The sequence below is a fragment of the Aulonocara sp. 'chitande type north' Nkhata Bay genome, unplaced genomic scaffold (assembly GCF_057382095.1).
Source record: "Aulonocara sp. 'chitande type north' Nkhata Bay isolate Kocher_YH1m ecotype deep benthic unplaced genomic scaffold, A_spYH_male_GT1.1 unmapped_scaffold_23, whole genome shotgun sequence".
Lineage (NCBI taxonomy): Eukaryota > Metazoa > Chordata > Actinopteri > Cichliformes > Cichlidae > Aulonocara > Aulonocara sp. 'chitande type north' Nkhata Bay.
The window spans coordinates 1,413,252-1,440,691 of record NW_028234355.1 but is presented as its reverse complement, the minus strand read 5'-3'; the positions used below and the strand labels follow the sequence as shown (position 1 = coordinate 1,440,691).

The window sequence follows — 27,440 nt, the reverse complement described above, 5'->3', positions numbered from 1 at the left end:
GCAGCAATGGCGCCATTGAGAGATCACATCGCGATCCTGAATTAAGTTTGAAGATGTTGGTTTGGCCGTGTCGGTTGTTGTTGCAATAATGTCTTCAGTTCAGAATCTTAGAGAGTTTATCAAGGAGAGATTAACTTCTGCTGCAGAAGAAATCTTCTCAGAGTTTGAAAAAACGATCGTCCGGTATGAGGAAGAGATCCGTCAGCTAAGACTGCTTGATATCAGACCCGGGATAAAGTCACACAATACAGGTGTGGAGGTGTGAGGGTTGCGGGATCATCGTGTGATTCACGTGGGCATGATCTAAATGCATTGAACTAGTAATACACCACAGTAAAGTGTATGAAGTTATATCTGTGCAGTGTTGAGAAGGTTACTTTTAAAATGTTTTCCACGAAAGATTACAGAATACATGGCCCAAATGGAGTTTGTAACTATTCCATTAAGTTACTCAATGTGAATAACGTATTCTGAATACTTTGGTCCGGATTACTTTATTACTTGCTTGTTACAACTACTTGAATGTACTATTGCTGTGTGAATTATTGCTATAACTGAAGGCTACTAGCCACCGAGCTAACATTGTTAGCTGGCTTTAGCTAAAGTTATTTCATAGACTAAAGACTGTTAGACTTGATTCATAGCATTAACATCCTGCTAGCTACAAACAATCATGTGCAGTTCTGAAAGCAATCTCAAGTAAATTTTTAAATCGTGATGTAAAATGAGTAACAGTAGGGTGGACATTAGGCAAGGCTGCAGTTTTTGCAGCGATCTCGTATAGAACACAATTTCTGTATCAGTAATAGGTTTTCTTTCTGTTTGCTTTCAGAACTGCACATAATTATTTGCAAGTAGCAGGTTGTAATGCAGCCTTCAGTAATAGTAATGAGTCACACAGCAATAGTACATCGAAGATTCTGAAGTGAGACATAACCTAGATAGCTACATAAACTAATACAAGGTAGTTGTAGTAGGCTTACGTTAGGGCTGTACAATCAATAAAGATGAGGCAGAACCTGGTAGCTCCAAACAGAAGGACCAGTCAAAACAAATTGAGGATGTTATTCCTAAATGAGGGGCTCCCCCTGTTGCATGGACATGGTTTGGTTATGAAAAGTCTGACACGGATCAGAAAACTGTACTATGGAAATTATGCCCAGACTGGTTCCCACCACGGACTCAAACACGACAAACCTCTTCGACCACCTACGCATGAATCATGTGAAAGTTTGTGGAGAGAGTTTATAGATGAGAAGCAAAAAAGAGCCATCAGGTGCTCAAAATAAACCTTAGACTCATACGTTAGAACAGGCTTTTCCCCCACGTGTAATAAATACTCAAAAAGAAAATGGCGGCCGTTACAACATATATCTAAAAATATATAGTGCATTGGTCAAAATACTCGACTCCAGGTACACGACACCCAGCTGAAAACACTTCATGAAAGTCAAGTTGCCCAATATTCACAAAATTTACAGAAAAAGCACTATTTTGTCATATATATCATTATCGGGACGAGAAACGTCTTATATTGGGATATGAGATTTTGGTCATGTCACACAGCCCTAGCTAATGTTAGTCTTTAAAAAAAGAATGTACTTCCAGATGTTTCTTTCGGGTGGAGTCTTTATAGTTGAGAGCAGCTCGGTTTCTGGGTCCATTGTATAACTGACGCCACCAACATTACCAAGAGACTTACACTAGAGCTTCTTGTTGCGTGTTTTGTTTGGGTTTCCGGTAATGCGTGAAATCAACAAAATTAGAGAGGGTATAGCCTGACATATGAAACAGGAAAAGACCATCGTGTAATCCATTTATTTAGAAGTAACTGTATTCTAATTATTACCAAATTATCGGTAACTATCGGCGGCACGGTGGTTAGCACTGTTGCCTCACAGCAAGAAAGTCCTGAGTTCAATTCCACCATCAGGCCGGGGTCTTTCTGTGTGGAGTTTGCATGTTCTCACCGTGTTTGCGTGGGTTCTCTCCGGGTACTCCGGCTTCCTCCCACCGTCCAAAGACATGCAGCTTGTGGGGATAGGTTAATTGGATAATCCAAATTGCCACTAGGTGTGAATGTGAGTGTGAATGGTTGTCTGTCCCTATGTGTTAGCCCTGCGACAGACTGGCGACCTGTCCAGGGTGTACCTCACCTTTTGCCCTATAACAGCTGGGATAGGCTCCAGCGCCCCCCGCGACCCTGAAAAGGATAAGCGAATGGATGGATGGATATCGGAATACAGTTACTCATGTTTTGTATTTTAAATGCATAACGCCGGTACATGTATGCCGTTACTCCCTAACACTGCATCTATGTAAACATACTTACGGCCACTTTGTTAACTACACCCGTTCAACTACTCTTTAATCCAAAATGTAATCAGCCAATCAGATGGCAGCAGTCCATGCATTTCAGCATATAGCGATCAGTGACGGTGATTGAAATCACTTTGATCATGGTGTGGGTGTTGGTGCCACATTGGCTGATCTGAGTATTTCAGAAACTGCTGATCTGTTTAAATTTCCAGCACAAACATCTGCATGATTTACAGAGAGTAGTCCAAAAAAGAGAAAATATGCAGTTCCCTTAAAATGACATTGAGTTCTCTGTACTCGGGTCTCCAGAGTTACCAGCTCTCAACCCAACAGAGCATCTTTGGAATGTAGTGGACCATGAGATTTGCATCATATTTATTAGTAAAATGTTAAAAGATTAGCATTAACAGCATATCTTACCTGCCGTCGTAAAATACTTTAAGCTTTCATGATCATATTCAGATCATGCTGCTGTTCATTTGTTTGTTTATTCACAGTGTGTGATGATCACTGGCAGTCACATCTAAAAATCAGACCCCAGACAGCTGTAAGGTTATCAACATCATCCAGTGAACAAATGACTATCAGTGAATGTTTCTGTGGCAACATAAAACGCAAGCTAAATTCTCAATAGGTGACCGTTTTCATCCTTCTTGAGCTTTCTTATCATCACATTAGTCACTATTTTCTTGTGTCCTTTTGTTGAACACGAAGGTCTGGATGATCAGCAGTTCTGTGACCATGAGAGGAGCTCCAGTCTCAACCAGGAGGACCCAGAGCCTCTACAGACTAAAGAGGAACAGGAGGAAATCTCCACCAATCAGGGAGGAGAGCAGCTTGCACTGAAGCAGGAGGATGAAGGGATTAATGTCTGGACCGGAGAACAGCTGGATTTGTTGTGGAAACCTGGATCACGGCTGACCAGATTTGGTATGTAAAAGTGTAATAAGCAGATTTCATAATATAGAAATGAATATGACTTATAACAAAATGTCACAAAGACACATGGCGTGCATTACCGCCTGGGATACTGCCTCACTGGAGACATGTTTTCTGTTTCAGATTTAAGTCATGTTAGCCCAGAACTGTACGCAGAATGTAGAAAAATGTTGAGACAATGAAAACTGTGGATTATTGGCCACAAGGACCAAGTTGGAGTAGTGAGCTGTACGCCTCATAAATGATGACTTTCTGCATGTAAACAGAATTCTTCTCTGTTCGCTGCATGAGAGAGAATATTTAAATATCGCTCACATATCTGAGAGACCTGCTCACAGTGTGACTTTTTTCTTGTGTGTTCTGTCCATCAAGACCTCCCACAGCAACATGATTGTAAGGAAAATGAGGATCTGGATGACCCGCAGGTCTGTAGCCAGGAAAGGAACTCCAGTCTGGACCAGCAGAACACAGAAACACTATAAAATAAAACTACAATATAAGACGAGAAACGTCTTATATTGGGATATGAGATTTTGGTCATGTCGCACAGCCCTAGCTAATGTTAGTCTTTAAAAAAAGAATGTACTTCCAGATGTTTCTTTCGGGTGGAGTCTTTATAGTTGAGAGCAGCTCGGTTTCTGGGTCCATTGTATAACTGACGCCACCAACATTACCAAGAGACTTACACTAGAGCTTCTTGTTGCGTGTTTTGTTTGGGTTTCCGGTAATGCGTGAAATCAACAAAATTAGAGAGGGTATAGCCTGACATATGAAACAGGAAAAGACCATCGTGTAATCCATTTATTTAGAAGTAACTGTATTCTAATTATTACCAAATTATCGGTAACTATCGGCGGCACGGTGGTTAGCACTGTTGCCTCACAGCAAGAAAGTCCTGAGTTCAATTCCACCATCAGGCCGGGGTCTTTCTGTGTGGAGTTTGCATGTTCTCACCGTGTTTGCGTGGGTTCTCTCCGGGTACTCCGGCTTCCTCCCACCGTCCAAAGACATGCAGCTTGTGGGGATAGGTTAATTGGATAATCCAAATTGCCACTAGGTGTGAATGTGAGTGTGAATGGTTGTCTGTCCCTATGTGTTAGCCCTGCGACAGACTGGCGACCTGTCCAGGGTGTACCTCACCTTTCGCCCTATAACAGCTGGGATAGGCTCCAGCGCCCCCCGCGACCCTGAAAAGGATAAGCGAATGGATGGATGGATATCGGAATACAGTTACTCATGTTTTGTATTTTAAATGCATAACGCCGGTACATGTATGCCGTTACTCCCTAACACTGCATCTATGTAAACATACTTACGGCCACTTTGTTAACTACACCCGTTCAACTACTCTTTAATCCAAAATGTAATCAGCCAATCAGATGGCAGCAGTCCATGCATTTCAGCATATAGCGATCAGTGACGGTGATTGAAATCACTTTGATCATGGTGTGGGTGTTGGTGCCACATTGGCTGATCTGAGTATTTCAGAAACTGCTGATCTGTTTAAATTTCCAGCACAAACATCTGCATGATTTACAGAGAGTAGTCCAAAAAAGAGAAAATATGCAGTTCCCTTAAAATGACATTGAGTTCTCTGTACTCGGGTCTCCAGAGTTACCAGCTCTCAACCCAACAGAGCATCTTTGGAATGTAGTGGACCATGAGATTTGCATCATATTTATTAGTAAAATGTTAAAAGATTAGCATTAACAGCATATCTTACCTGCCGTCGTAAAATACTTTAAGCTTTCATGATCATATTCAGATCATGCTGCTGTTCATTTGTTTGTTTATTCACAGTGTGTGATGATCACTGGCAGTCACATCTAAAAATCAGACCCCAGACAGCTGTAAGGTTATCAACATCATCCAGTGAACAAATGACTATCAGTGAATGTTTCTGTGGCAACATAAAACGCAAGCTAAATTCTCAATAGGTGACCGTTTTCATCCTTCTTGAGCTTTCTTATCATCACATTAGTCACTATTTTCTTGTGTCCTTTTGTTGAACACGAAGGTCTGGATGATCAGCAGTTCTGTGACCATGAGAGGAGCTCCAGTCTCAACCAGGAGGACCCAGAGCCTCTACAGACTAAAGAGGAACAGGAGGAAATCTCCACCAATCAGGGAGGAGAGCAGCTTGCACTGAAGCAGGAGGATGAAGGGATTAATGTCTGGACCGGAGAACAGCTGGATTTGTTGTGGAAACCTGGATCACGGCTGACCAGATTTGGTATGTAAAAGTGTAATAAGCAGATTTCATAATATAGAAATGAATATGACTTATAACAAAATGTCACAAAGACACATGGCGTGCATTACCGCCTGGGATACTGCCTCACTGGAGACATGTTTTCTGTTTCAGATTTAAGTCATGTTAGCCCAGAACTGTACGCAGAATGTAGAAAAATGTTGAGACAATGAAAACTGTGGATTATTGGCCACAAGGACCAAGTTGGAGTAGTGAGCTGTACGCCTCATAAATGATGACTTTCTGCATGTAAACAGAATTCTTCTCTGTTCGCTGCATGAGAGAGAATATTTAAATATCGCTCACATATCTGAGAGACCTGCTCACAGTGTGACTTTTTTCTTGTGTGTTCTGTCCATCAAGACCTCCCACAGCAACATGATTGTAAGGAAAATGAGGATCTGGATGACCCGCAGGTCTGTAGCCAGGAAAGGAACTCCAGTCTGGACCAGCAGAACACAGAAACACTATAAAATAAAACTACAATATAAGACGAGAAACGTCTTATATTGGGATATGAGATTTTGGTCATGTCGCACAGCCCTAGCTAATGTTAGTCTTTAAAAAAAGAATGTACTTCCAGATGTTTCTTTCGGGTGGAGTCTTTATAGTTGAGAGCAGCTCGGTTTCTGGGTCCATTGTATAACTGACGCCACCAACATTACCAAGAGACTTACACTAGAGCTTCTTGTTGCGTGTTTTGTTTGGGTTTCCGGTAATGCGTGAAATCAACAAAATTAGAGAGGGTATAGCCTGACATATGAAACAGGAAAAGACCATCGTGTAATCCATTTATTTAGAAGTAACTGTATTCTAATTATTACCAAATTATCGGTAACTATCGGCGGCACGGTGGTTAGCACTGTTGCCTCACAGCAAGAAAGTCCTGAGTTCAATTCCACCATCAGGCCGGGGTCTTTCTGTGTGGAGTTTGCATGTTCTCACCGTGTTTGCGTGGGTTCTCTCCGGGTACTCCGGCTTCCTCCCACCGTCCAAAGACATGCAGCTTGTGGGGATAGGTTAATTGGATAATCCAAATTGCCACTAGGTGTGAATGTGAGTGTGAATGGTTGTCTGTCCCTATGTGTTAGCCCTGCGACAGACTGGCGACCTGTCCAGGGTGTACCTCACCTTTCGCCCTATAACAGCTGGGATAGGCTCCAGCGCCCCCCGCGACCCTGAAAAGGATAAGCGAATGGATGGATGGATATCGGAATACAGTTACTCATGTTTTGTATTTTAAATGCATAACGCCGGTACATGTATGCCGTTACTCCCTAACACTGCATCTATGTAAACATACTTACGGCCACTTTGTTAACTACACCCGTTCAACTACTCTTTAATCCAAAATGTAATCAGCCAATCAGATGGCAGCAGTCCATGCATTTCAGCATATAGCGATCAGTGACGGTGATTGAAATCACTTTGATCATGGTGTGGGTGTTGGTGCCACATTGGCTGATCTGAGTATTTCAGAAACTGCTGATCTGTTTAAATTTCCAGCACAAACATCTGCATGATTTACAGAGAGTAGTCCAAAAAAGAGAAAATATGCAGTTCCCTTAAAATGACATTGAGTTCTCTGTACTCGGGTCTCCAGAGTTACCAGCTCTCAACCCAACAGAGCATCTTTGGAATGTAGTGGACCATGAGATTTGCATCATATTTATTAGTAAAATGTTAAAAGATTAGCATTAACAGCATATCTTACCTGCCGTCGTAAAATACTTTAAGCTTTCATGATCATATTCAGATCATGCTGCTGTTCATTTGTTTGTTTATTCACAGTGTGTGATGATCACTGGCAGTCACATCTAAAAATCAGACCCCAGACAGCTGTAAGGTTATCAACATCATCCAGTGAACAAATGACTATCAGTGAATGTTTCTGTGGCAACATAAAACGCAAGCTAAATTCTCAATAGGTGACCGTTTTCATCCTTCTTGAGCTTTCTTATCATCACATTAGTCACTATTTTCTTGTGTCCTTTTGTTGAACACGAAGGTCTGGATGATCAGCAGTTCTGTGACCAGGAGAGGAGCTCCAGTCTCAACCAGGAGGACCCAGAGCCTCTACAGACTAAAGAGGAACAGGAGGAAATCTCCACCAATCAGGAAGGAGAGCAGCTTGCACTGAAGCAGGAGGATGAAGGGATTAATGTCTGGACCGGAGAACAGCTGGATTTGTTGTGGAAACCTGGATCACGGCTGACCAGATTTGGTATGTAAAAGTGTAATAAGCAGATTTCATAATATAGAAATGAATATGACTTATAACAAAATGTCACAAAGACACATGGCGTGCATTACCGCCTGGGATACTGCCTCACTGGAGACATGTTTTCTGTTTCAGATTTAAGTCATGTTAGCCCAGAACTGTACGCAGAATGTAGAAAAATGTTGAGACAATGAAAACTGTGGATTATTGGCCACAAGGACCAAGTTGGAGTAGTGAGCTGTACGCCTCATAAATGATGACTTTCTGCATGTAAACAGAATTCTTCTCTGTTCGCTGCATGAGAGAGAATATTTAAATATCGCTCACATATCTGAGAGACCTGCTCACAGTGTGACTTTTTTCTTGTGTGTTCTGTCCATCAAGATCTCCCACAGCAACATGATTGTAAGGAAAATGAGGATCTGGATGACCCGCAGGTCTGTAGCCAGGAAAGGAACTCCAGTCTGGACCAGCAGAACACAGAAACACTATAAAATAAAACTACAATATAAGACGAGAAACGTCTTATATTGGGATATGAGATTTTGGTCATGTCGCACAGCCCTAGCTAATGTTAGTCTTTAAAAAAAGAATGTACTTCCAGATGTTTCTTTCGGGTGGAGTCTTTATAGTTGAGAGCAGCTCGGTTTCTGGGTCCATTGTATAACTGACGCCACCAACATTACCAAGAGACTTACACTAGAGCTTCTTGTTGCGTGTTTTGTTTGGGTTTCCGGTAATGCGTGAAATCAACAAAATTAGAGAGGGTATAGCCTGACATATGAAACAGGAAAAGACCATCGTGTAATCCATTTATTTAGAAGTAACTGTATTCTAATTATTACCAAATTATCGGTAACTATCGGCGGCACGGTGGTTAGCACTGTTGCCTCACAGCAAGAAAGTCCTGAGTTCAATTCCACCATCAGGCCGGGGTCTTTCTGTGTGGAGTTTGCATGTTCTCACCGTGTTTGCGTGGGTTCTCTCCGGGTACTCCGGCTTCCTCCCACCGTCCAAAGACATGCAGCTTGTGGGGATAGGTTAATTGGATAATCCAAATTGCCACTAGGTGTGAATGTGAGTGTGAATGGTTGTCTGTCCCTATGTGTTAGCCCTGCGACAGACTGGCGACCTGTCCAGGGTGTACCTCACCTTTCGCCCTATAACAGCTGGGATAGGCTCCAGCGCCCCCCGCGACCCTGAAAAGGATAAGCGAATGGATGGATGGATATCGGAATACAGTTACTCATGTTTTGTATTTTAAATGCATAACGCCGGTACATGTATGCCGTTACTCCCTAACACTGCATCTATGTAAACATACTTACGGCCACTTTGTTAACTACACCCGTTCAACTACTCTTTAATCCAAAATGTAATCAGCCAATCAGATGGCAGCAGTCCATGCATTTCAGCATATAGCGATCAGTGACGGTGATTGAAATCACTTTGATCATGGTGTGGGTGTTGGTGCCACATTGGCTGATCTGAGTATTTCAGAAACTGCTGATCTGTTTAAATTTCCAGCACAAACATCTGCATGATTTACAGAGAGTAGTCCAAAAAAGAGAAAATATGCAGTTCCCTTAAAATGACATTGAGTTCTCTGTACTCGGGTCTCCAGAGTTACCAGCTCTCAACCCAACAGAGCATCTTTGGAATGTAGTGGACCATGAGATTTGCATCATATTTATTAGTAAAATGTTAAAAGATTAGCATTAACAGCATATCTTACCTGCCGTCGTAAAATACTTTAAGCTTTCATGATCATATTCAGATCATGCTGCTGTTCATTTGTTTGTTTATTCACAGTGTGTGATGATCACTGGCAGTCACATCTAAAAATCAGACCCCAGACAGCTGTAAGGTTATCAACATCATCCAGTGAACAAATGACTATCAGTGAATGTTTCTGTGGCAACATAAAACGCAAGCTAAATTCTCAATAGGTGACCGTTTTCATCCTTCTTGAGCTTTCTTATCATCACATTAGTCACTATTTTCTTGTGTCCTTTTGTTGAACACGAAGGTCTGGATGATCAGCAGTTCTGTGACCATGAGAGGAGCTCCAGTCTCAACCAGGAGGACCCAGAGCCTCTACAGACTAAAGAGGAACAGGAGGAAATCTCCACCAATCAGGGAGGAGAGCAGCTTGCACTGAAGCAGGAGGATGAAGGGATTAATGTCTGGACCGGAGAACAGCTGGATTTGTTGTGGAAACCTGGATCACGGCTGACCAGATTTGGTATGTAAAAGTGTAATAAGCAGATTTCATAATATAGAAATGAATATGACTTATAACAAAATGTCACAAAGACACATGGCGTGCATTACCGCCTGGGATACTGCCTCACTGGAGACATGTTTTCTGTTTCAGATTTAAGTCATGTTAGCCCAGAACTGTACGCAGAATGTAGAAAAATGTTGAGACAATGAAAACTGTGGATTATTGGCCACAAGGACCAAGTTGGAGTAGTGAGCTGTACGCCTCATAAATGATGACTTTCTGCATGTAAACAGAATTCTTCTCTGTTCGCTGCATGAGAGAGAATATTTAAATATCGCTCACATATCTGAGAGACCTGCTCACAGTGTGACTTTTTTCTTGTGTGTTCTGTCCATCAAGACCTCCCACAGCAACATGATTGTAAGGAAAATGAGGATCTGGATGACCCGCAGGTCTGTAGCCAGGAAAGGAACTCCAGTCTGGACCAGCAGAACACAGAAACACTATAAAATAAAACTACAATATAAGACGAGAAACGTCTTATATTGGGATATGAGATTTTGGTCATGTCGCACAGCCCTAGCTAATGTTAGTCTTTAAAAAAAGAATGTACTTCCAGATGTTTCTTTCGGGTGGAGTCTTTATAGTTGAGAGCAGCTCGGTTTCTGGGTCCATTGTATAACTGACGCCACCAACATTACCAAGAGACTTACACTAGAGCTTCTTGTTGCGTGTTTTGTTTGGGTTTCCGGTAATGCGTGAAATCAACAAAATTAGAGAGGGTATAGCCTGACATATGAAACAGGAAAAGACCATCGTGTAATCCATTTATTTAGAAGTAACTGTATTCTAATTATTACCAAATTATCGGTAACTATCGGCGGCACGGTGGTTAGCACTGTTGCCTCACAGCAAGAAAGTCCTGAGTTCAATTCCACCATCAGGCCGGGGTCTTTCTGTGTGGAGTTTGCATGTTCTCACCGTGTTTGCGTGGGTTCTCTCCGGGTACTCCGGCTTCCTCCCACCGTCCAAAGACATGCAGCTTGTGGGGATAGGTTAATTGGATAATCCAAATTGCCACTAGGTGTGAATGTGAGTGTGAATGGTTGTCTGTCCCTATGTGTTAGCCCTGCGACAGACTGGCGACCTGTCCAGGGTGTACCTCACCTTTCGCCCTATAACAGCTGGGATAGGCTCCAGCGCCCCCCGCGACCCTGAAAAGGATAAGCGAATGGATGGATGGATATCGGAATACAGTTACTCATGTTTTGTATTTTAAATGCATAACGCCGGTACATGTATGCCGTTACTCCCTAACACTGCATCTATGTAAACATACTTACGGCCACTTTGTTAACTACACCCGTTCAACTACTCTTTAATCCAAAATGTAATCAGCCAATCAGATGGCAGCAGTCCATGCATTTCAGCATATAGCGATCAGTGACGGTGATTGAAATCACTTTGATCATGGTGTGGGTGTTGGTGCCACATTGGCTGATCTGAGTATTTCAGAAACTGCTGATCTGTTTAAATTTCCAGCACAAACATCTGCATGATTTACAGAGAGTAGTCCAAAAAAGAGAAAATATGCAGTTCCCTTAAAATGACATTGAGTTCTCTGTACTCGGGTCTCCAGAGTTACCAGCTCTCAACCCAACAGAGCATCTTTGGAATGTAGTGGACCATGAGATTTGCATCATATTTATTAGTAAAATGTTAAAAGATTAGCATTAACAGCATATCTTACCTGCCGTCGTAAAATACTTTAAGCTTTCATGATCATATTCAGATCATGCTGCTGTTCATTTGTTTGTTTATTCACAGTGTGTGATGATCACTGGCAGTCACATCTAAAAATCAGACCCCAGACAGCTGTAAGGTTATCAACATCATCCAGTGAACAAATGACTATCAGTGAATGTTTCTGTGGCAACATAAAACGCAAGCTAAATTCTCAATAGGTGACCGTTTTCATCCTTCTTGAGCTTTCTTATCATCACATTAGTCACTATTTTCTTGTGTCCTTTTGTTGAACACGAAGGTCTGGATGATCAGCAGTTCTGTGACCATGAGAGGAGCTCCAGTCTCAACCAGGAGGACCCAGAGCCTCTACAGACTAAAGAGGAACAGGAGGAAATCTCCACCAATCAGGGAGGAGAGCAGCTTGCACTGAAGCAGGAGGATGAAGGGATTAATGTCTGGACCGGAGAACAGCTGGATTTGTTGTGGAAACCTGGATCACGGCTGACCAGATTTGGTATGTAAAAGTGTAATAAGCAGATTTCATAATATAGAAATGAATATGACTTATAACAAAATGTCACAAAGACACATGGCGTGCATTACCGCCTGGGATACTGCCTCACTGGAGACATGTTTTCTGTTTCAGATTTAAGTCATGTTAGCCCAGAACTGTACGCAGAATGTAGAAAAATGTTGAGACAATGAAAACTGTGGATTATTGGCCACAAGGACCAAGTTGGAGTAGTGAGCTGTACGCCTCATAAATGATGACTTTCTGCATGTAAACAGAATTCTTCTCTGTTCGCTGCATGAGAGAGAATATTTAAATATCGCTCACATATCTGAGAGACCTGCTCACAGTGTGACTTTTTTCTTGTGTGTTCTGTCCATCAAGATCTCCCACAGCAACATGATTGTAAGGAAAATGAGGATCTGGATGACCCGCAGGTCTGTAGCCAGGAAAGGAACTCCAGTCTGGACCAGCAGAACACAGATCCTCCACAGACTAAAGAGGAACAGGAGGAAATCTCCACCAATCAGGAAGGAGAGCAGCTTGCACTGAAGCAGGAAACCAAAGGCATCATCATCTGGACCGGGCAGGAGCTGGGCATCATGTGGAACCCTGAAGTAAAGTTGCACAGAATAGGTATGCAAAACTTTAATAGATAGATTCAGTTTTGTATTAAGAAATCTAACTCATGTTGGGTCCTAATCAGACCTCCAATATACGTTATAGAGGCACATGAAGAATTTAAAGACCGACTGCAATAAGGAAACTGACGTAATATTCTAAGAGCCAAAATGTCTAGCCCTCCCAGTGTCGCCCCTGTCAGGACTGTCTTATGTTGAAAATAATTGAGTACAAGAGAGAGGAAGACACCCTACAATGAGTTGAAACGTCAGCTTGTTATTTATTCCTCCATATTCATATTTGTCATTCATATGGTCACTTTGTTTGTCCCTCCAAATTGCAGTCGTCACTCCTTCGCCTGTGCTGCGCCCCTGCACCTGCAGGCACACTTACAGTGAATATCAAATTTAATAACAGGAAATTAACTAGGCATGTACTTTTCTTTCTTTTTTTGGCCACATTTTTCAAGTGACCTATATTTGACAACAGCATATAAAAAAATAAAACAAAAAAAAGAACTTTAAATTATGTTTTTGGTGTGCCATCTCAATGTTTTCAGTGGCCCCCATATGGCCACCCATATGAAAAAATTCTGGAGCCGCCCCTGTACATTATGACTGAGTACATCCACTAAACCTTTTGTGGATAACATAACAATCCCCATGAGGACTGAACGATCAATTTAAAAATAAAATATATCGATTTGAAACTAAGCTTTTAGCAAACCACACAACACTATGATAGGTGTGTCCTTGTGCCATGTGTTTCTGGGTCTTTCTTCTTCTTTCCCTTTGGATTCCAGCACAAGGCCTGTGTAGTGATGTTATTGGTGGACTTCCTGATTGTGTGGCCAATCCAGCACCACTTTCTCTCAGAACTGTATTGCTATTGGTTTCTGGTTTGTACTTGTCCACAGTTTGTAATCCTCTCTGGCCACTGGATACGGAGGATTTGTTTTAAGCAGCTGCTGATGAATGTCTGCAACATACAAAGCGCTGTCTTTGCTTCATGTTTACGAGCTATAGAGAAGTATAGGTGTGACCCTGATTTTAAAAATGCTCAGCTTCAGAATCAGAATCAGAATACTTTATTCATCCCGAGGGAAATTAGGGTTACAGCAGGCAGCACGCTAATGGCGCATGCGCACTTACAAAGGAACCTTCTGACCAACTTTACACAAACATCACATTGGGCAGACATGGACATTATGGACAATGCTGGGCATCCTCTGCACACGGCCATTAACAACCAGAAGAGTCTGTTCAGTGACAGGTTGCTTCTCCCAAAGACAAGAACTAACAGACTTAAAAACTCCTTTGTCCCACACGCCATCAGACTGTTTAACTCCTCCCTGGAGGGGAGAGGGAGGGGAAACAGGAGGACAAAGGAGGGGGGAACAACTAAGCTGTAGTGCCTCTTCACCTCACTGTGCAATACCTTTTGTGCAATACTTTTGTAAATAGTCAACGGTGCAATAGACTCAATACTTGAAATGTGCAATTCACTTGTATTTTTATTTTTATTCCTATTTATTCTATTTATCCCCTTCGTATATTTTATTTATATTGTCTCTGTATTTATATATATGTGTGTGTGTGTGTGTGTATATATATATATATATATATATATATATATATATAATATTCTGTAACTCTGTAACTTCTGTCGGTGCTGTGCTTTTTTGGAAATCGAATTTCCCAGAGGAACCCACCCGAGGGATTAATAAAGTTCTATCTAATCTAATCTAACATGTCAGAAAGGTAGGCTGATAGGAAAAAACAACGAAAATACACTACATGAGGTAAGAGGAGGAGAAAAAAAACTCCACTCAGACTGAGCTCCTAGTGGGAGAACAGTTTGATAACAGAAAAAATACCTCAGCACAAAAGCACATGACTATCAATACACCATAGAAACACAAGACAAGCAACAGGGGCGGGTAAAGGGTAAGAGAGAGCCGGTGTAGACAGCGCATCCGGTCCTGCAGCATCTGTGCTGGTCCAGTTGACTGCTATCTTCCCCGGTAGGGCACAAGCATCGAAGGCGTTGGAAAGGGAGAGGGGATGAGTGAGTGCTTATCAGTGTAAGTGTGTGTGTCTGCGTGTCCATAGTTTAGCTGAGACAGTGTCCTTCGGCCTATCAGGCTAAGTAAACAGTCCTCCAGCCAATCCAGGTGTCCTTGCATGGGATGGGAAGAATAGCCGTAACACAGCTTGGTGAAATTTCTGACCTCTTGAGTTTCAAACATTTTTTAAAATGATGTTGTTTATTTTTTCTTACTTTTTTTTACACTAAATTTACTAACCCAAGGTGTTATTCACCCCTACTGAGATTTTCAAAGGTCGTCAGCTCAATTCTCCTGCTTTTGTTGTGCAAACCACCCATTATCTTTGAGGCCTGGCACGTTTACTCAGAGTAGCTCAGATCCAAGGCAGGCCAAACCTCTGTGTTACAACCTTCAGAAATGCCTGCCGTATCTATACAAAATATCCCACACATTGACTGACCTGCAAATGTGTAAGACACATTCACAATATATGGAAACACAAGTCTGTTTTATTTATAAAAAATTGTGTGAAAACAGAATGAAAAGTTGCTAATACAATGACATGAGTGACATGTGTGATCTCCCCAGCGTTGCATGTTCTCTCCTTTGCCTGTTCATGTAAAAATAGCAAAACATAAAAAATTAATTCTGTCCCTCAGTTCCAGGTTGGTTCATCTCTTCATCTTTCTGCCTTTTGTCTTAGGTTACTCTCCCACACAGTCTGTCTGTCTGTGTCATAGTCTGTTTGCAGCATTCAGCAATGCAGTTCCTTGACTCTCACCACAGATCTTCCATTGTGACTGTGTATGTGAGGGAGTGGCATTGCATTACTTCAGCACAGTGCTGTGCATAAAAGCAGACAGCCCAGGCTGGAGAATCATTTCTTCTTCGCATTTCTGACAAGGCACATCAGGATGGCCTCTGTATCACTGCCTCACAGGAAGAACATCTGCGCGCAACAGGCGCGCATCCATTTCCTTGCTTCAGGAAATGGATGAAGCAGACTCTGATGGAGGAGAGGTTTCATTTGTCCAGCAGGCCACTGATACCTCCTCAGAAGAATCTAAAAAGGAGACGGAACAAGAACCCAACATGCCTCCATGGAAGAGGCACCGTGGTACTGGGAAGCCCAGTCTGAGCCACACGGCAAAAGACGGCACTGTGTGGGTAGAGGAGGACATTGGAATGCCCAGTGCAGTAGCAAATCGCTCGTGCTTCACTCGTGCTGGACCCACAGAGTCTGCTAAGGTCTGTCATTGCCATAGTACGTAGGGCTGCTCAATTAATCGAATTTTAATCACGATTACGATCTGGGCCTTCAACGATCATTAAAAATGACTGAGCCGATTATTAGCCCCTCCCTAATTTATCCGCGACACCTTAAAGGCCGGTCCGTGAAAATATTGTCGGGCATAAACTGGTCCGTGGCGCAAAAAAGGTTGGAGACCGCTGATTAAGAGGACCCGAGGGAAGCTCGGAAAGCTAAGCAGAAGTTATTTGGAGAGTGACTGCCGTTGGTTGAAAAGAGAGTTTAAAAAAAACAAACTTCAGTGGTGTTGCACACTATTTTATATTATTTTTTTAAAGTCATTGTTAACCCTTTAAAGCCGGTCAGAGCAGCACGCTCCGTTTTGCGTAACTATTTTTAAATCCCTGTAGAACCTGAACCGTGTAAGCTAGCGCAATAATTTGTTTTGCATATGAAACCGGAGGAGTTGTACTTACATCTGATGCCATCAGCTTGTCCTCGGTCACGGTTTCGTTCCACATATAGCTTTGCAAAAATTGCATAAAAAGCGCTTGCAGGAACAAAAACATAATATTCCAGAAACACGCTTTGCCGTTCCTATCAGCTGTTCGTAACACTTCCCACAGTGAAATGATGCACATGCTGTTTTCTTTGCAAATTTGCATCATAGGATTGTTTTTTGTTTTTCCTGCAGTATATAAAAATTGCTGTATCTCCAAAATAAAACTATGAAGACACTCAAAATAAATTTCCTGTGGTGGGAAACTATTTTTTGCAACTTTATTGTATTTAAAGTTTTGAGGGATAAGCCCCTTAAATTTCTCCAAGTAGAAATATACAGTGGGGCAAAAAAGTATTTAGTCAGCCACCGACTGTGCAAGTTCCCCCACTTAAAATGATGACAGAGGTCAGTAATTTGCACCAGAGGTACACTTCAACTGTGAGAGACAGAATGTGAAAAAAAAATCCATGAATTCACATGGTAGGATTTGTAAAGAATTTCTTCGTAAATTAGGGTGGAAAATAAGTATTTGGTCACCTCAAACAAGGAAAATCTCTGGCTCTCACAGACCTGTAACGTCTTCTGTAAGAAGCTTTTCCGTCCCCCACTCGTTACCTGTATGAATGGCACCTGTTTGAACTCATCATCTGTATAAAAGACACCTGTCCACAGCCTCAAACAGTCAGACTCCAAACTCCGCCATGGCCAAGACCAAAGAGCTTTCGAAGGACACCAGGAAAAGTATTGTAGACTTGCACCAGACTGGGAAGAGTGAATCTACAATAGGCAAGCAGCTTGGTGTGAAAAAATCAACTGTGGGAGCAATCATCAGAAAATGGAAGACATACAAGACCACTGATAATCTCCCTCGATCTGGGGCTCCACGCAAGATCTCATCCCGTGGGGTCAAAATGATCATGAGAACGGTGAGCAAAGATCCCAGAACCACACGGGGGGACCTGGTGAATGACCTGCAGAGAGCTGGGACCAAAGTAACAAAGGTCACCATCAGTAACACACTACAACGGCAGGGAATCAAATCCCGCAGTGCCAGACGTGTTCCGCTGCTGAAGCCAGTGCATGTCCAGGCCCGTCTGAAGTTTGCCAGAGAGCACATGGATGATACAGCAGAGGATTGGGAGAATGTCATGTGGTCAGATGAAACCAAAGTAGAACTTTTTGGTATAAACTCAATTCGTCGTGTTTGGAGGAAGAAGAATACTGAGTTGCATCCCAAGAACACCATACCTACTGTGAAGCATGGGGGTGGAAACATCATGCTATGGGGCTGTTTTTCTGCCAAGGGGACAGGACGACTGATCCGTGTTAAGGACAGAATGAATGGGGCCATGTATCGTGAGATTTTGAGCCAAAACCTCCTTCCATCAGTGAGAACTTTGAAGATGAAACGAGGCTGGGTCTTCCAACATGACAATGATCCAAAACACACCGCCCGGGCAACAAAGGAGTGGCTCCGTAAGAAGCATTTGAAAGTCCTGGAGTGGCCTAGCCAGTCTCCAGACCTCAACCCCATAGAAAATCTGTGGCGGAAGTTGAAAGTCCGTGTTGCTCGGCGACAGCCCCAAAACATCACTGCTCTCGAGAAGATCTGCATGGAGGAATGGGCCAAAATACCAGCTACTGTGTGTGCAAACCTGGTAGAGACCTATAGTAAACGTTTGACCTCTGTTAATGCCAACAAAGGTTATGTTACAAAGTATTGAGTTGTATTTTTGTTATTGACCAAATACTTATTTTCCACCCTGATTTACCAATAAATTCTTTACAAATCCTACCATGTGGATTCATGGATTTTTTTTTCACATTCTGTCTCTCACAGTTGAAGTGTACCTCTGGTGCAAATTACTGACCTCTGTCATCATTTTAGGTGGGGGAACTTGCACGATTGGTGGCTGACTAAATACTTTTTTGCCCCACTGTATTTGTGTGGGCTGAGATTTTACTTTCAAAGAAAACACAGTAATGATCAGATAAGCCCACATCAGACACAGTAATGTTTGAAATGCTCAGGCTCTTGGAGATCAGTAGGTCAAGAGTGTGTCCTCTATTATGTGTGGCCTCTGTTACATGCTGAGTCAGCCCAAAGTTGCCCAGAGTGTTACTCAGGTCTTTAGTCCCTTTGTCCTGAGGGTTGTCCACATGGATGTTAAAATCCCCAACAATAATTACACAGTCGAAATCAACACAGATCACAGACAGCAGTTCACTGAGGTCATTAAAAAAGTCTGTGCAGTATTTGGGAGGCCTGTAAACATTAAGAAACACAACTTTGGACGGGGCCTTCAGCTGTAAAGCCACATATTCAAAAGACTGAAAACTTCCAGGAGATAGCTGCTTACATTGAAATGATTCATTAAATAAGACAGCAACCCCTCCTCCTCTCCTGCTCACCCTGGCCTCACTGATAAAACTGTAGTTAGGAGGGGTCGTCTCGATGAGAACAGCTCCACTAAGCGAGTCATGGACTAAAGTAAAACAGTATGTTGGATGTGCCATGCAATGCTCAATTACATGGGTGGGAACTAGTGTGTTAGCGCAGTTAGCTCGTTAACGTGTTGGCCGTCTAGCCCCATGCACGGGGCGATCGGTGGTAGCTCGTTAACGGAGATTTGCCGTGTTGTGGCGTTAAGGTCATTTCAACGAGATTAACCTGAAAGCACTAGTGGGAACACAACGACTATGACTGCACATTTACGCCGACATCATCCTAGTGCAAAGACAAAAACAACAAGCATGCTACTAACTATAGCCGAGTCATTTAGACAGCTGTTAGCACATGATTCTCCTTATGGGGACCTGATATGTTTAATATGCTGCTGAGAATATAGCCCAGAAGAAGCGGATAGTATAGCTTTTATTTTGGAAAGAGACATTTCTCTGTAATAAACTCTCTTTTCCAAAGATGAGTGATTCCTCAATCAGATACAGGGCTCGCAAAATCGCTAGCCCGACATCCTGGGGCTAGCAATTTTTTCAGTCGGGCTACCAAAATCTATCTCTGCCCTGCCCGTCGGGCTATTGTAGGAAGGAAAAATATATGTCAATGCTTTTGCATTCTTTCAGAAATGTAGCTGGGTAATTATGTCATTGGCATCGGTGAGCCACTGTCAATATGTGACATATTGAAATCCCGTTTGAATTTGCGCTTGTTTTTTTGCTTTCACTTTGCAATTTTACAGGTCACCAGAGAACTTCAATCTATACATCTAAAAACCACAGACCAGGCGAGAAATTTGGGTGTAGTGATGGATGCAGACCTAAACTTAGAAAAACACATTAAGACAATAACAAAATCAGCTTACTATCACCTCAAGAATATTTCAAGGATAAAAGATCTGATGTCTCAACAGGACCTGGAAAAACTAGTCCATGCATTCATCTTTAGTAGGCTTGATTACTGTAACAGCATCTTTACAGGTCTACCTAAAAAATCAGTCAGACAACTACAGCTCATTCAGAACTCTGCTGCTCGAGTCCTCACTAAGACCAAAAAAGTGGACCACATCAGTCCAGCTCTGAGGTCTTTACACTGGCTGCCTGTCCGTCAGAGGATAGACTTTAAAGTTCTGATGCTGGCCTATAAAGCTCTGAATGGTTTAGGACCAAAATACATCAGTGACCTCCTAACCCAGTATGAACCTTCCAGATCCCTCAGGTCATCTGGATCCGGTCTTTTATCAGTTCTCAGAGTCAGAACCAGACACGGAGAAGCTGCATTCAGCTTTTATGCTCCTTATATCTGGAACAAACTCCCAGAAAGCCTCAGATCAGCTGAAACACTCAGTTTATTTAAATCCAGGTTGAAGACTCACCTGTTCTCAGCTGCATTTGAATAAAGCACCAAATCCACACTTTTAAGCTTAAATTTCAAAACTTACACTAACTACTGATCTTATCTATTTCTGATTTTATCTGTCTTGATTTTATATACTGTTTTGTTTGTTTGTTAATTAGTTAAGCTTAAATTTCAAAACTTACATTAACTACTGATTTTATCTACTGTTCTGATTTTATCTGTTTTGATTTTATATACTGTTTTGTTTGTTTGTTTGTTTGTTAAGTGGGATTAGAGCTCTGGGTAGCTCCCCAGCTGGGTCTAGACTGGGTCTAGAGAGTATTTTCAATTCGGGGAATTTAAAACAGAAAGTAGCTCGTCCACATAAGGACTGGTAGCTCCCCTTACGATAAGGGTTCAGATCGCGCGAACAGGTGTGGGATTAGAGCTCTGGGTAGCTCCCCAACTGGGTCTAGACTGGGTCTAGAGAGTACTTTAAATTCAGGGAATTTAAAATAGAAAGTAGCTCGTCCACAGAAGGACTGGTAGCTCCCCTTACGATAAGGGTTCAGATCGCGCGAACAGGTGTGAAATGTGTGTGTTTAGTTAGTTTGTTTGTTTGCTTGTTTTAATCAATTTTAAATCATGCTTTTTATTTGTTTTTGTTTCTAATGTCTCTGTAAAGCACTTTGAATCACCTTGTTGTTGAATTGTGCTATACAAATAAATTTGCCTTGCCTTGCCTTGCCTTGCCTTGCTTACCTTCAGGGTCATACGTCACATGAAAACCAAAATAATTCCAAACGCCAGATCTGAATGAGGGTGGGGGAGGTTCATGTTGCAAGGAGAGCTTAACTTCTGTCTTGCTAGCTTGCCCTGCGCTCTTCATTCTGACTATGCTGTCTGTGTTGAGCGCTCAGTGGATCTGCGTTCGACTACTCCGCCTAGGCTGCACTGTCGAGCGCAGATCCACTGAGCGCTCCACACAGACAGCATAGTCAGAAGGAAGAGCACAGGGCAAGCTAGCGAGACAGAAGTTAAGCTCTCCTTGCAACAGGCAAATTGACCCTCATTCAGATCTGGCGTTTGGAATTATTTTGGTTTTCATGTGACGTATGACCCTGAAGGTAAGCGAGTCATGGACTAAAGTAAAACAGTATGTTGGATGTGCCACGCAATGCTCAATTACATGGGTGTGAACTAGTGTGTTAGCGCAGTTAGCTCGTTAACGTGTTGGCCGTCTAGCCCCATGCACGGAGCGATCGGCGGTAGCTCGTTAACGGAGATTTGCCGTGTTGTGGCGTTAAGGTCATTTGAACGAGATTAACCTGAAAGCACTAGTGGGAACACAACGAATATGACTGCACATTTACACCGACATCATCCTAGTGCAAAGACAAAAACAACAAGCATGCTACTAACTTTAGCCGAGTCATTTAGACAGCTGTTAGCACATGATTCTCCTTATGCTGCTGAGAATATAGCCCAGAAGAAGCGGATAGTATAGCTTTTATTTTGGAAAGAGCCATTTCTCTGTAATAAACTCTCTTTTCCAAAGATGAGTGATTCCTCACCAATTCCTCTGACATCGTCTTATTAATCGTTAGCTTACTATGCAAACATGACAAGTGAAATCTCCCGCAGCTTAAACATGTGAGAGGTTGATCGCGCAGAGAATCGCTGAGCTTATGTGAGTGCGCGTGTAAAAGCATTTCAGTTCTGCTGAGCCAAATAAGACAGGTCAGGGTGAAGAAGTGACAGCCAAATAAAAGCTTACCACAAAACGGAGAAGTTATGACAAATCAGACTATAAGGCAAAAAGAAAGTGCAGCTTTATGGTTTCATGGACAAAATAATTTCTGTGGCTGCAATATGACGAGCTATATAACCAGGGCTGCACATAAGTGGTCCACAGGTGCGCATTCGCTGTCAAAATAAAAAACGCGCACAAGGGTTAGGGTTAAATTTAAAAACTGTACTTTTGAGTTAAAATATATATTTATAATTTTAATAAATGACAAATTAAAAAGGCATGAACATTTTTTTTGTATCGAAAAAATATCGAACCGTGACACCAAAGTATCGAACCGAACCGAACCGTGAATTTTGTGTATCGTTGCACCCCTAATATATATATATTGGGGGTGCTAGTAGGTGTTAGGTTCAGGGAATTTACGCAAATTTGCACGGGGTTAGTAAATCTAGTGGTAGGGACTTGCACCAAGAAAAAAGTCAGTATTTCTAGTGTTAACCATAATGTAAACCAACAAGAGGCCACCAGACAGGAAAACATACAAAGAGACTTTAAGAGAATGCTAACTGCCCCAACAGTACTGACCTAAGCCTAATCTTAAAAGTAGAGAGGGTATCTGTCTTCCGAATCCAAATTGGCAGCTGTTTTCACAGAAGAGGGACCTGAAAGGTGAAGGTTCTACCTGCCATTCTCCCCAACTTTCAGGTAATGAATGGTTAATCTAAAAAATAAACAAAAAAATACTGCAGTGAGTGTCCTGTAAAGTTTTTAACTAATTTTAAATAAACTTTTAAATGTTTTGTGCACTTTGATTAAAAATTTTCAGGGATACGACTTTGTTTTGTTTGATTATATATCGTCTTTATTTTCTCATCGTAGATGGTCTGTTTATATTATTTGTAGAGTTTGTAAATGAGCAGCCAAAATGGTTTTCACTGAGTCAGCAAAACTGTTTCTCCCCACAACATGATTTTCATTGGTATATCTAAGCAACATGCTTACCATGTGGAGATTTGCTAATGGTTAAGGCAAAAAATGTATGCTTTTTGATCTGTCCCTTCAGATTTTCCACAACATGACTGTAAGGATGTGGAGGGGCTCACAAATCAGCAGGTCTGTAACCAGGAGAAGAACTCCAGTTTAGGCCAGGAGGATCCTTCACAGATTAAAGGGGAACAGGAGGAACTCAGTACCACTGAAGAGGAAAAACCGCTTGTACTAATGCAGGAGACTGCAAATTTTCCATCTCGTGAAAAAAGTGACCACAGTGAATCAGAACCATGCTGTGACCAGTGCCTTTCTCACAACTCTTCTGACACAGATGAGGATGAAAGCAAGGATGGTAACTCACACAGAAATAAGTCGGAGCAAATCGTATCAGGCTTGTCAGTTCAAAATTCCAAGACAGCTAAGTTATGTAGAACCTGTGGGAAAAGATTTATTTGGAAGTCAGACTTAACTAAACACATGCGAATTCACACAGGCGAGAAGCCACATTGCTGTAGTAGTTGTGGGAAAAGATTTACTAGGAAGAGTCACTTGAATATGCACATGCAAATTCACACAGGTGATAAGCCACATTGCTGTAGCACCTGTGGGAAAAGATTTACTAGGAAGAGTCACTTGAAGAGACACATGCAAATTCACACAGGTGATAAGCCACATTGCTGTAGTAGTTGTGGGAAAAGATTTCATGTAAAATCAAATTTGAAAACACACATGCGAATTCACACAGGCGAGAAGCCACATTGCTGTAGTAGTTGTGGGAAAAGATTTACTGTGAAGGGTCATTTGAATATGCACATGCGAATTCACACAGGCGAGAAGCCACATTGCTGTAGTAGTTGTGGGAAAAGATTTCATGTAAAATCTAATTTGAATATGCACATGCGAATTCACACAGGCGAGAAGCCACATTGCTGTAGCACCTGTGGGAAAAGATTTACTAGGAAGAGTCACTTGAATATACACATGCGAATTCACACAGGTGAGAAGCCACATTGCTGTAGCACCTGTGGGAAAAGATTTACTAGGAAGAGTCACTTGAATATGCACATGCGAATTCACACAGGTGAGAAGCCACATTCTGTATTACTTTAGTACAGTTGAAAATGCATTTCGGAAACCATCCTACATGCTAAGTTTCATTCTTAGAAAATGGTGATGGCAGATCACATAAACAGTGTTTGGATCATTTAAAAATGAGCATTCGGAAAAAAAACCTTCTGTTACGTTTCGGTGTGTCAGTGTTTTGTTTTTGCGTGACTGTTATGTATTTCCTGCTTTACTTTGAAAGTCTGTGTTATTTTAGTGTGTTCAGTTTACGTTTTCCCTGTCTCGTCAGTTCTAATTTGCCCCAGCTGTGTTTCCCTCCTGTGGTCCATTCCCTGATTGCTCCTTCTATGTATTTAAGCCTTGTGTTTCAGTATGTCATGGTCGCGATCTCCCCCGTGTTGTAAATAGTTTGGTGTTTTGTTGTGAATAAATAGTCTGTTGTAAATACTTTCGTTTTGAGACACTTTCGTTTTGGGATTTTGGTGGAGGGCCTTCGTGGTTTTATTTTCCTTATTTTTATTTTCCTGCGTTGCACCCCGGTTGCCTAGGCCGGGGTGTAACATATGGGGGCTCGTCCGGGATCGCTGAGGGGTCCGAGGACCGCTTCAGCCGTCTGTCTTCGCTGGAGGGTCCCGGGATTGCTGGAGGGTCCGAAGGAGGGACAGCTTCGGCCTTCTGTCTTCGCTGGAGGGTCCGAGGACCGCTTCAGCCTCCGTCTGCCTTCGCTGGAGGATCCGAGGGACCGCTCCAGCCTTCTGCAGCTGGTGGGCTGCGTGTCCGTGTGTGCAGCTGGTGGGCTGCTCATCCGCCTTCGCTGGAGCGTCCGAGGGACCGCTCCAGCCTTCATCCGCCTTCGCTGGAGGGTCCGAGGGACCGCTCCCGCCTTCGTCGTCTGCTGGAGGGTCAGTGGGACCGCTCCAGCCTTCATCAGCTTCGTCTGCCTTCATCCGCCTTCGCTGGGGGGGAGGGTCCGTGGGACCGCCCCAGCCTTTGTCGTCGCTGGAGGGTCCGTGGGACCGCCCCAGCCTTTGTCGTCGCTGGAGGGTCCGTGGGACCGCTCCAGCCTTCTGCAGCTGGTGGGCTGCGTGTCCGTGTGTGCAGCTGGTGGGCTGCGTGTCCGTGTGTGCAGCTGGTGGGCTGCTCGTCTGCCTTCGCTGGAGGGTCCGTGGGACCGCTCCAGCCTTCATCCGCCTTCGCTGGAGGGTCCGTGGGACCGCCCCAGCCTTCGTCGTCTGCTGGAGGGTCCGTGGGACCGCTCCAGCCTCCATCAGCCTCGTCTGCCTTCACTTCAGCCTTCGTTTGTTTGATCAAACATTTCACTTGGGGTTACATGTTTGATTTTTGGGTAGGGGGAAATGTTACGTTTCGGTGTGTCAGTGTTTTGTTTTTGCGTGACTGTTATGTATTTCCTGCTTTACTTTGAAAGTCTGTGTTATTTTAGTGTGTTCAGTTTACGTTTTCCCTGTCTCGTCAGTTCTAATTTGCCCCAGCTGTGTTTCCCTCCTGTGGTCCATTCCCTGATTGCTCCTTCTATGTATTTAAGCCTTGTGTTTCAGTATGTCATGGTCGCGATCTCCCCCGTGTTGTAAATAGTTTGGTGTTTTGTTGTGAATAAATAGTCTGTTGTAAATACTTTCGTTTTGAGACACTTTCGTTTTGGGATTTTGGTGGAGGGCCTTCGTGGTTTTATTTTCCTTATTTTTATTTCCTGCGTTGCACCCCGGTTGCCTAGGCCTTGGTGTTGTGCCTCCCACCGGAGGATGGTGGCGGTATTTTCCCTTTTTTCTCTCCTAGGAGGTGGACACCTGGGCGTGGCTGCTAAGTATCCGGGTGGAGTCTTTACCTATCCTCGGACTGGATAATTGATGGACCACCTCCAGTACTTAACGTCCGGATGACAGACACCTGGCAGTGTTTTTTGGGGAACCCCGTTGACTCGATCACGGAGTTGTGTGTGTGGTTATTGTAGTGCAGGCTGGAGTATTCACGTGTACCTCTAGCCTTGCCATGTAAATAATTGTAAATAGGTTAACAAGTGGCGGTCACTTTTTTTTTGTATCTTTGCTGTATAACTTTCACTGTCGCAGCCTAGTAGGCGTGAGAAGCCGTTTTCTTTTGTTGAACAAGTTTTCTCCTGTTTTTCGTTAGATAGTTAGGTAAGTGACTTGTCTTTTGTTTTGGCTTCTTTTTATTTTGGTGTAGGGAAGACTAGGGATTGTTTTATAGGGAGTTTTGTTTATTGTTTTGGCATTGCTCACTGCTGATGAAAATAAATGGCTGCTTAAATACTTAAAAAAGGTGTCGTTGTTGGGGTTTGTGCGTGGGTGGGAAGTGAGTGGGGCAAACTATTTGTTACGTTTATTTACTTGCCGGGACCAGAACGTAACTGAGCTTCTGAAAAGGTTTTCAGAAGCTCAGTTTCTTTTTTCACACATGGACAAGAAAAAGTGTTTGTCTCGCAACATGAAATGTTTGCACCTTTATCACATTTTCTGACATCATTTTTTATTGTTTATGGGCTTTGTCTTTACTGAAGTTTCTTCATTTTCTTTGGCATGGCCTCAACAGTGCTTGAGATATTTTTGGGTCTTGACATAAAAGAACTATTTCTCAGAATCACACTTGGAAATATCAGTTTAAAAAAACTACCCGTGTACATGCGGTAGCCTTTATTGAAATCAGTTTTTTCTCTGAAGTTCACAGTTTGAAGGTGTTTAAAGCATGAGACAGTTTACTAACTGTACACTGTTCGCTAACTTGCACACTGCCAGAACTCCTGTTGGGATTTTGTTTTTGTTTTTAATGAATTTATACACTAGATTGACATTAATGGGAAGTGCTTTGTAGATGGAAAGGGAATATTTTAGGGAATGACAATGTTAGGCGGTTGATTCAAGTTCTCGTATTGTTTGTGACCCATATACTTAGGTCATTTATTATTCATATTTTTAACATAGCTTGCACTACTGTTATGTGAACACCTGTTGATACCCAGCTGTTGTTTTGTAAAAGGACCTCAGAAGAGTCCCGGGAGTCTTCATCTTTATTTATCTTGATTGGTGTTTGGCCTGCATGTACTTATGGCGAACACCCTAGTGGGCTTTTCTTTCTTCTAAATCTTTGTTAATCTTGTATGTTCAATAAAACTGTTGGCATCACACTTCACTCATCTCCTGTAGATTTTGTGTTTTGGTTTCAATTGT

The 27,440-nt window shown here is 42.6% G+C and overlaps 1 protein-coding gene across 2 annotated transcripts; it reads left to right on the top strand.

The window, feature by feature from the left end:
• On the top strand, positions 1-26,534 carry LOC147300629 (uncharacterized). 2 transcript variants are annotated; one of them, XM_086285045.1, is made up of 8 exons: positions 1-251; positions 3,034-3,249; positions 5,276-5,491; positions 7,518-7,733; positions 9,760-9,975; positions 12,002-12,218; positions 12,636-12,850; positions 23,246-26,534. In XM_086285045.1, exons 1-8 carry the CDS (start codon positions 89-91, stop codon positions 24,280-24,282), a joined length of 2,496 nt encoding a protein of 831 aa, XP_086141171.1. In that variant the 5' UTR covers positions 1-88; the 3' UTR covers positions 24,283-26,534. The 2 variants fall into 2 exon arrangements, with proteins under 2 accessions (XP_086141171.1, XP_086141172.1); XM_086285046.1 differs by lacking the exons at positions 9,760-9,975; positions 12,002-12,218 and adding an exon at positions 3,631-3,726 and having other exon boundaries at positions 5,336-5,491; positions 12,599-12,850.
• Positions 26,535-27,440: the final 906 nt, after the last annotated feature.

Coding starts and splice junctions, on each gene's coding strand:
- LOC147300629 (XM_086285045.1), top strand. CDS start 89: ATGTCTTCAGTTCAGAATCTTAGAGAGTTTATCAAGGAGAGATTAACT. Junction 252..3,033: donor GATAAAGTCACACAATACAG/GTGTGGAGGTGT, acceptor TTGAACACGAAG/GTCTGGATGATCAGCAGTTC. Junction 9,976..12,001: donor ATCACGGCTGACCAGATTTG/GTATGTAAAAGT, acceptor TTGAACACGAAG/GTCTGGATGATCAGCAGTTC.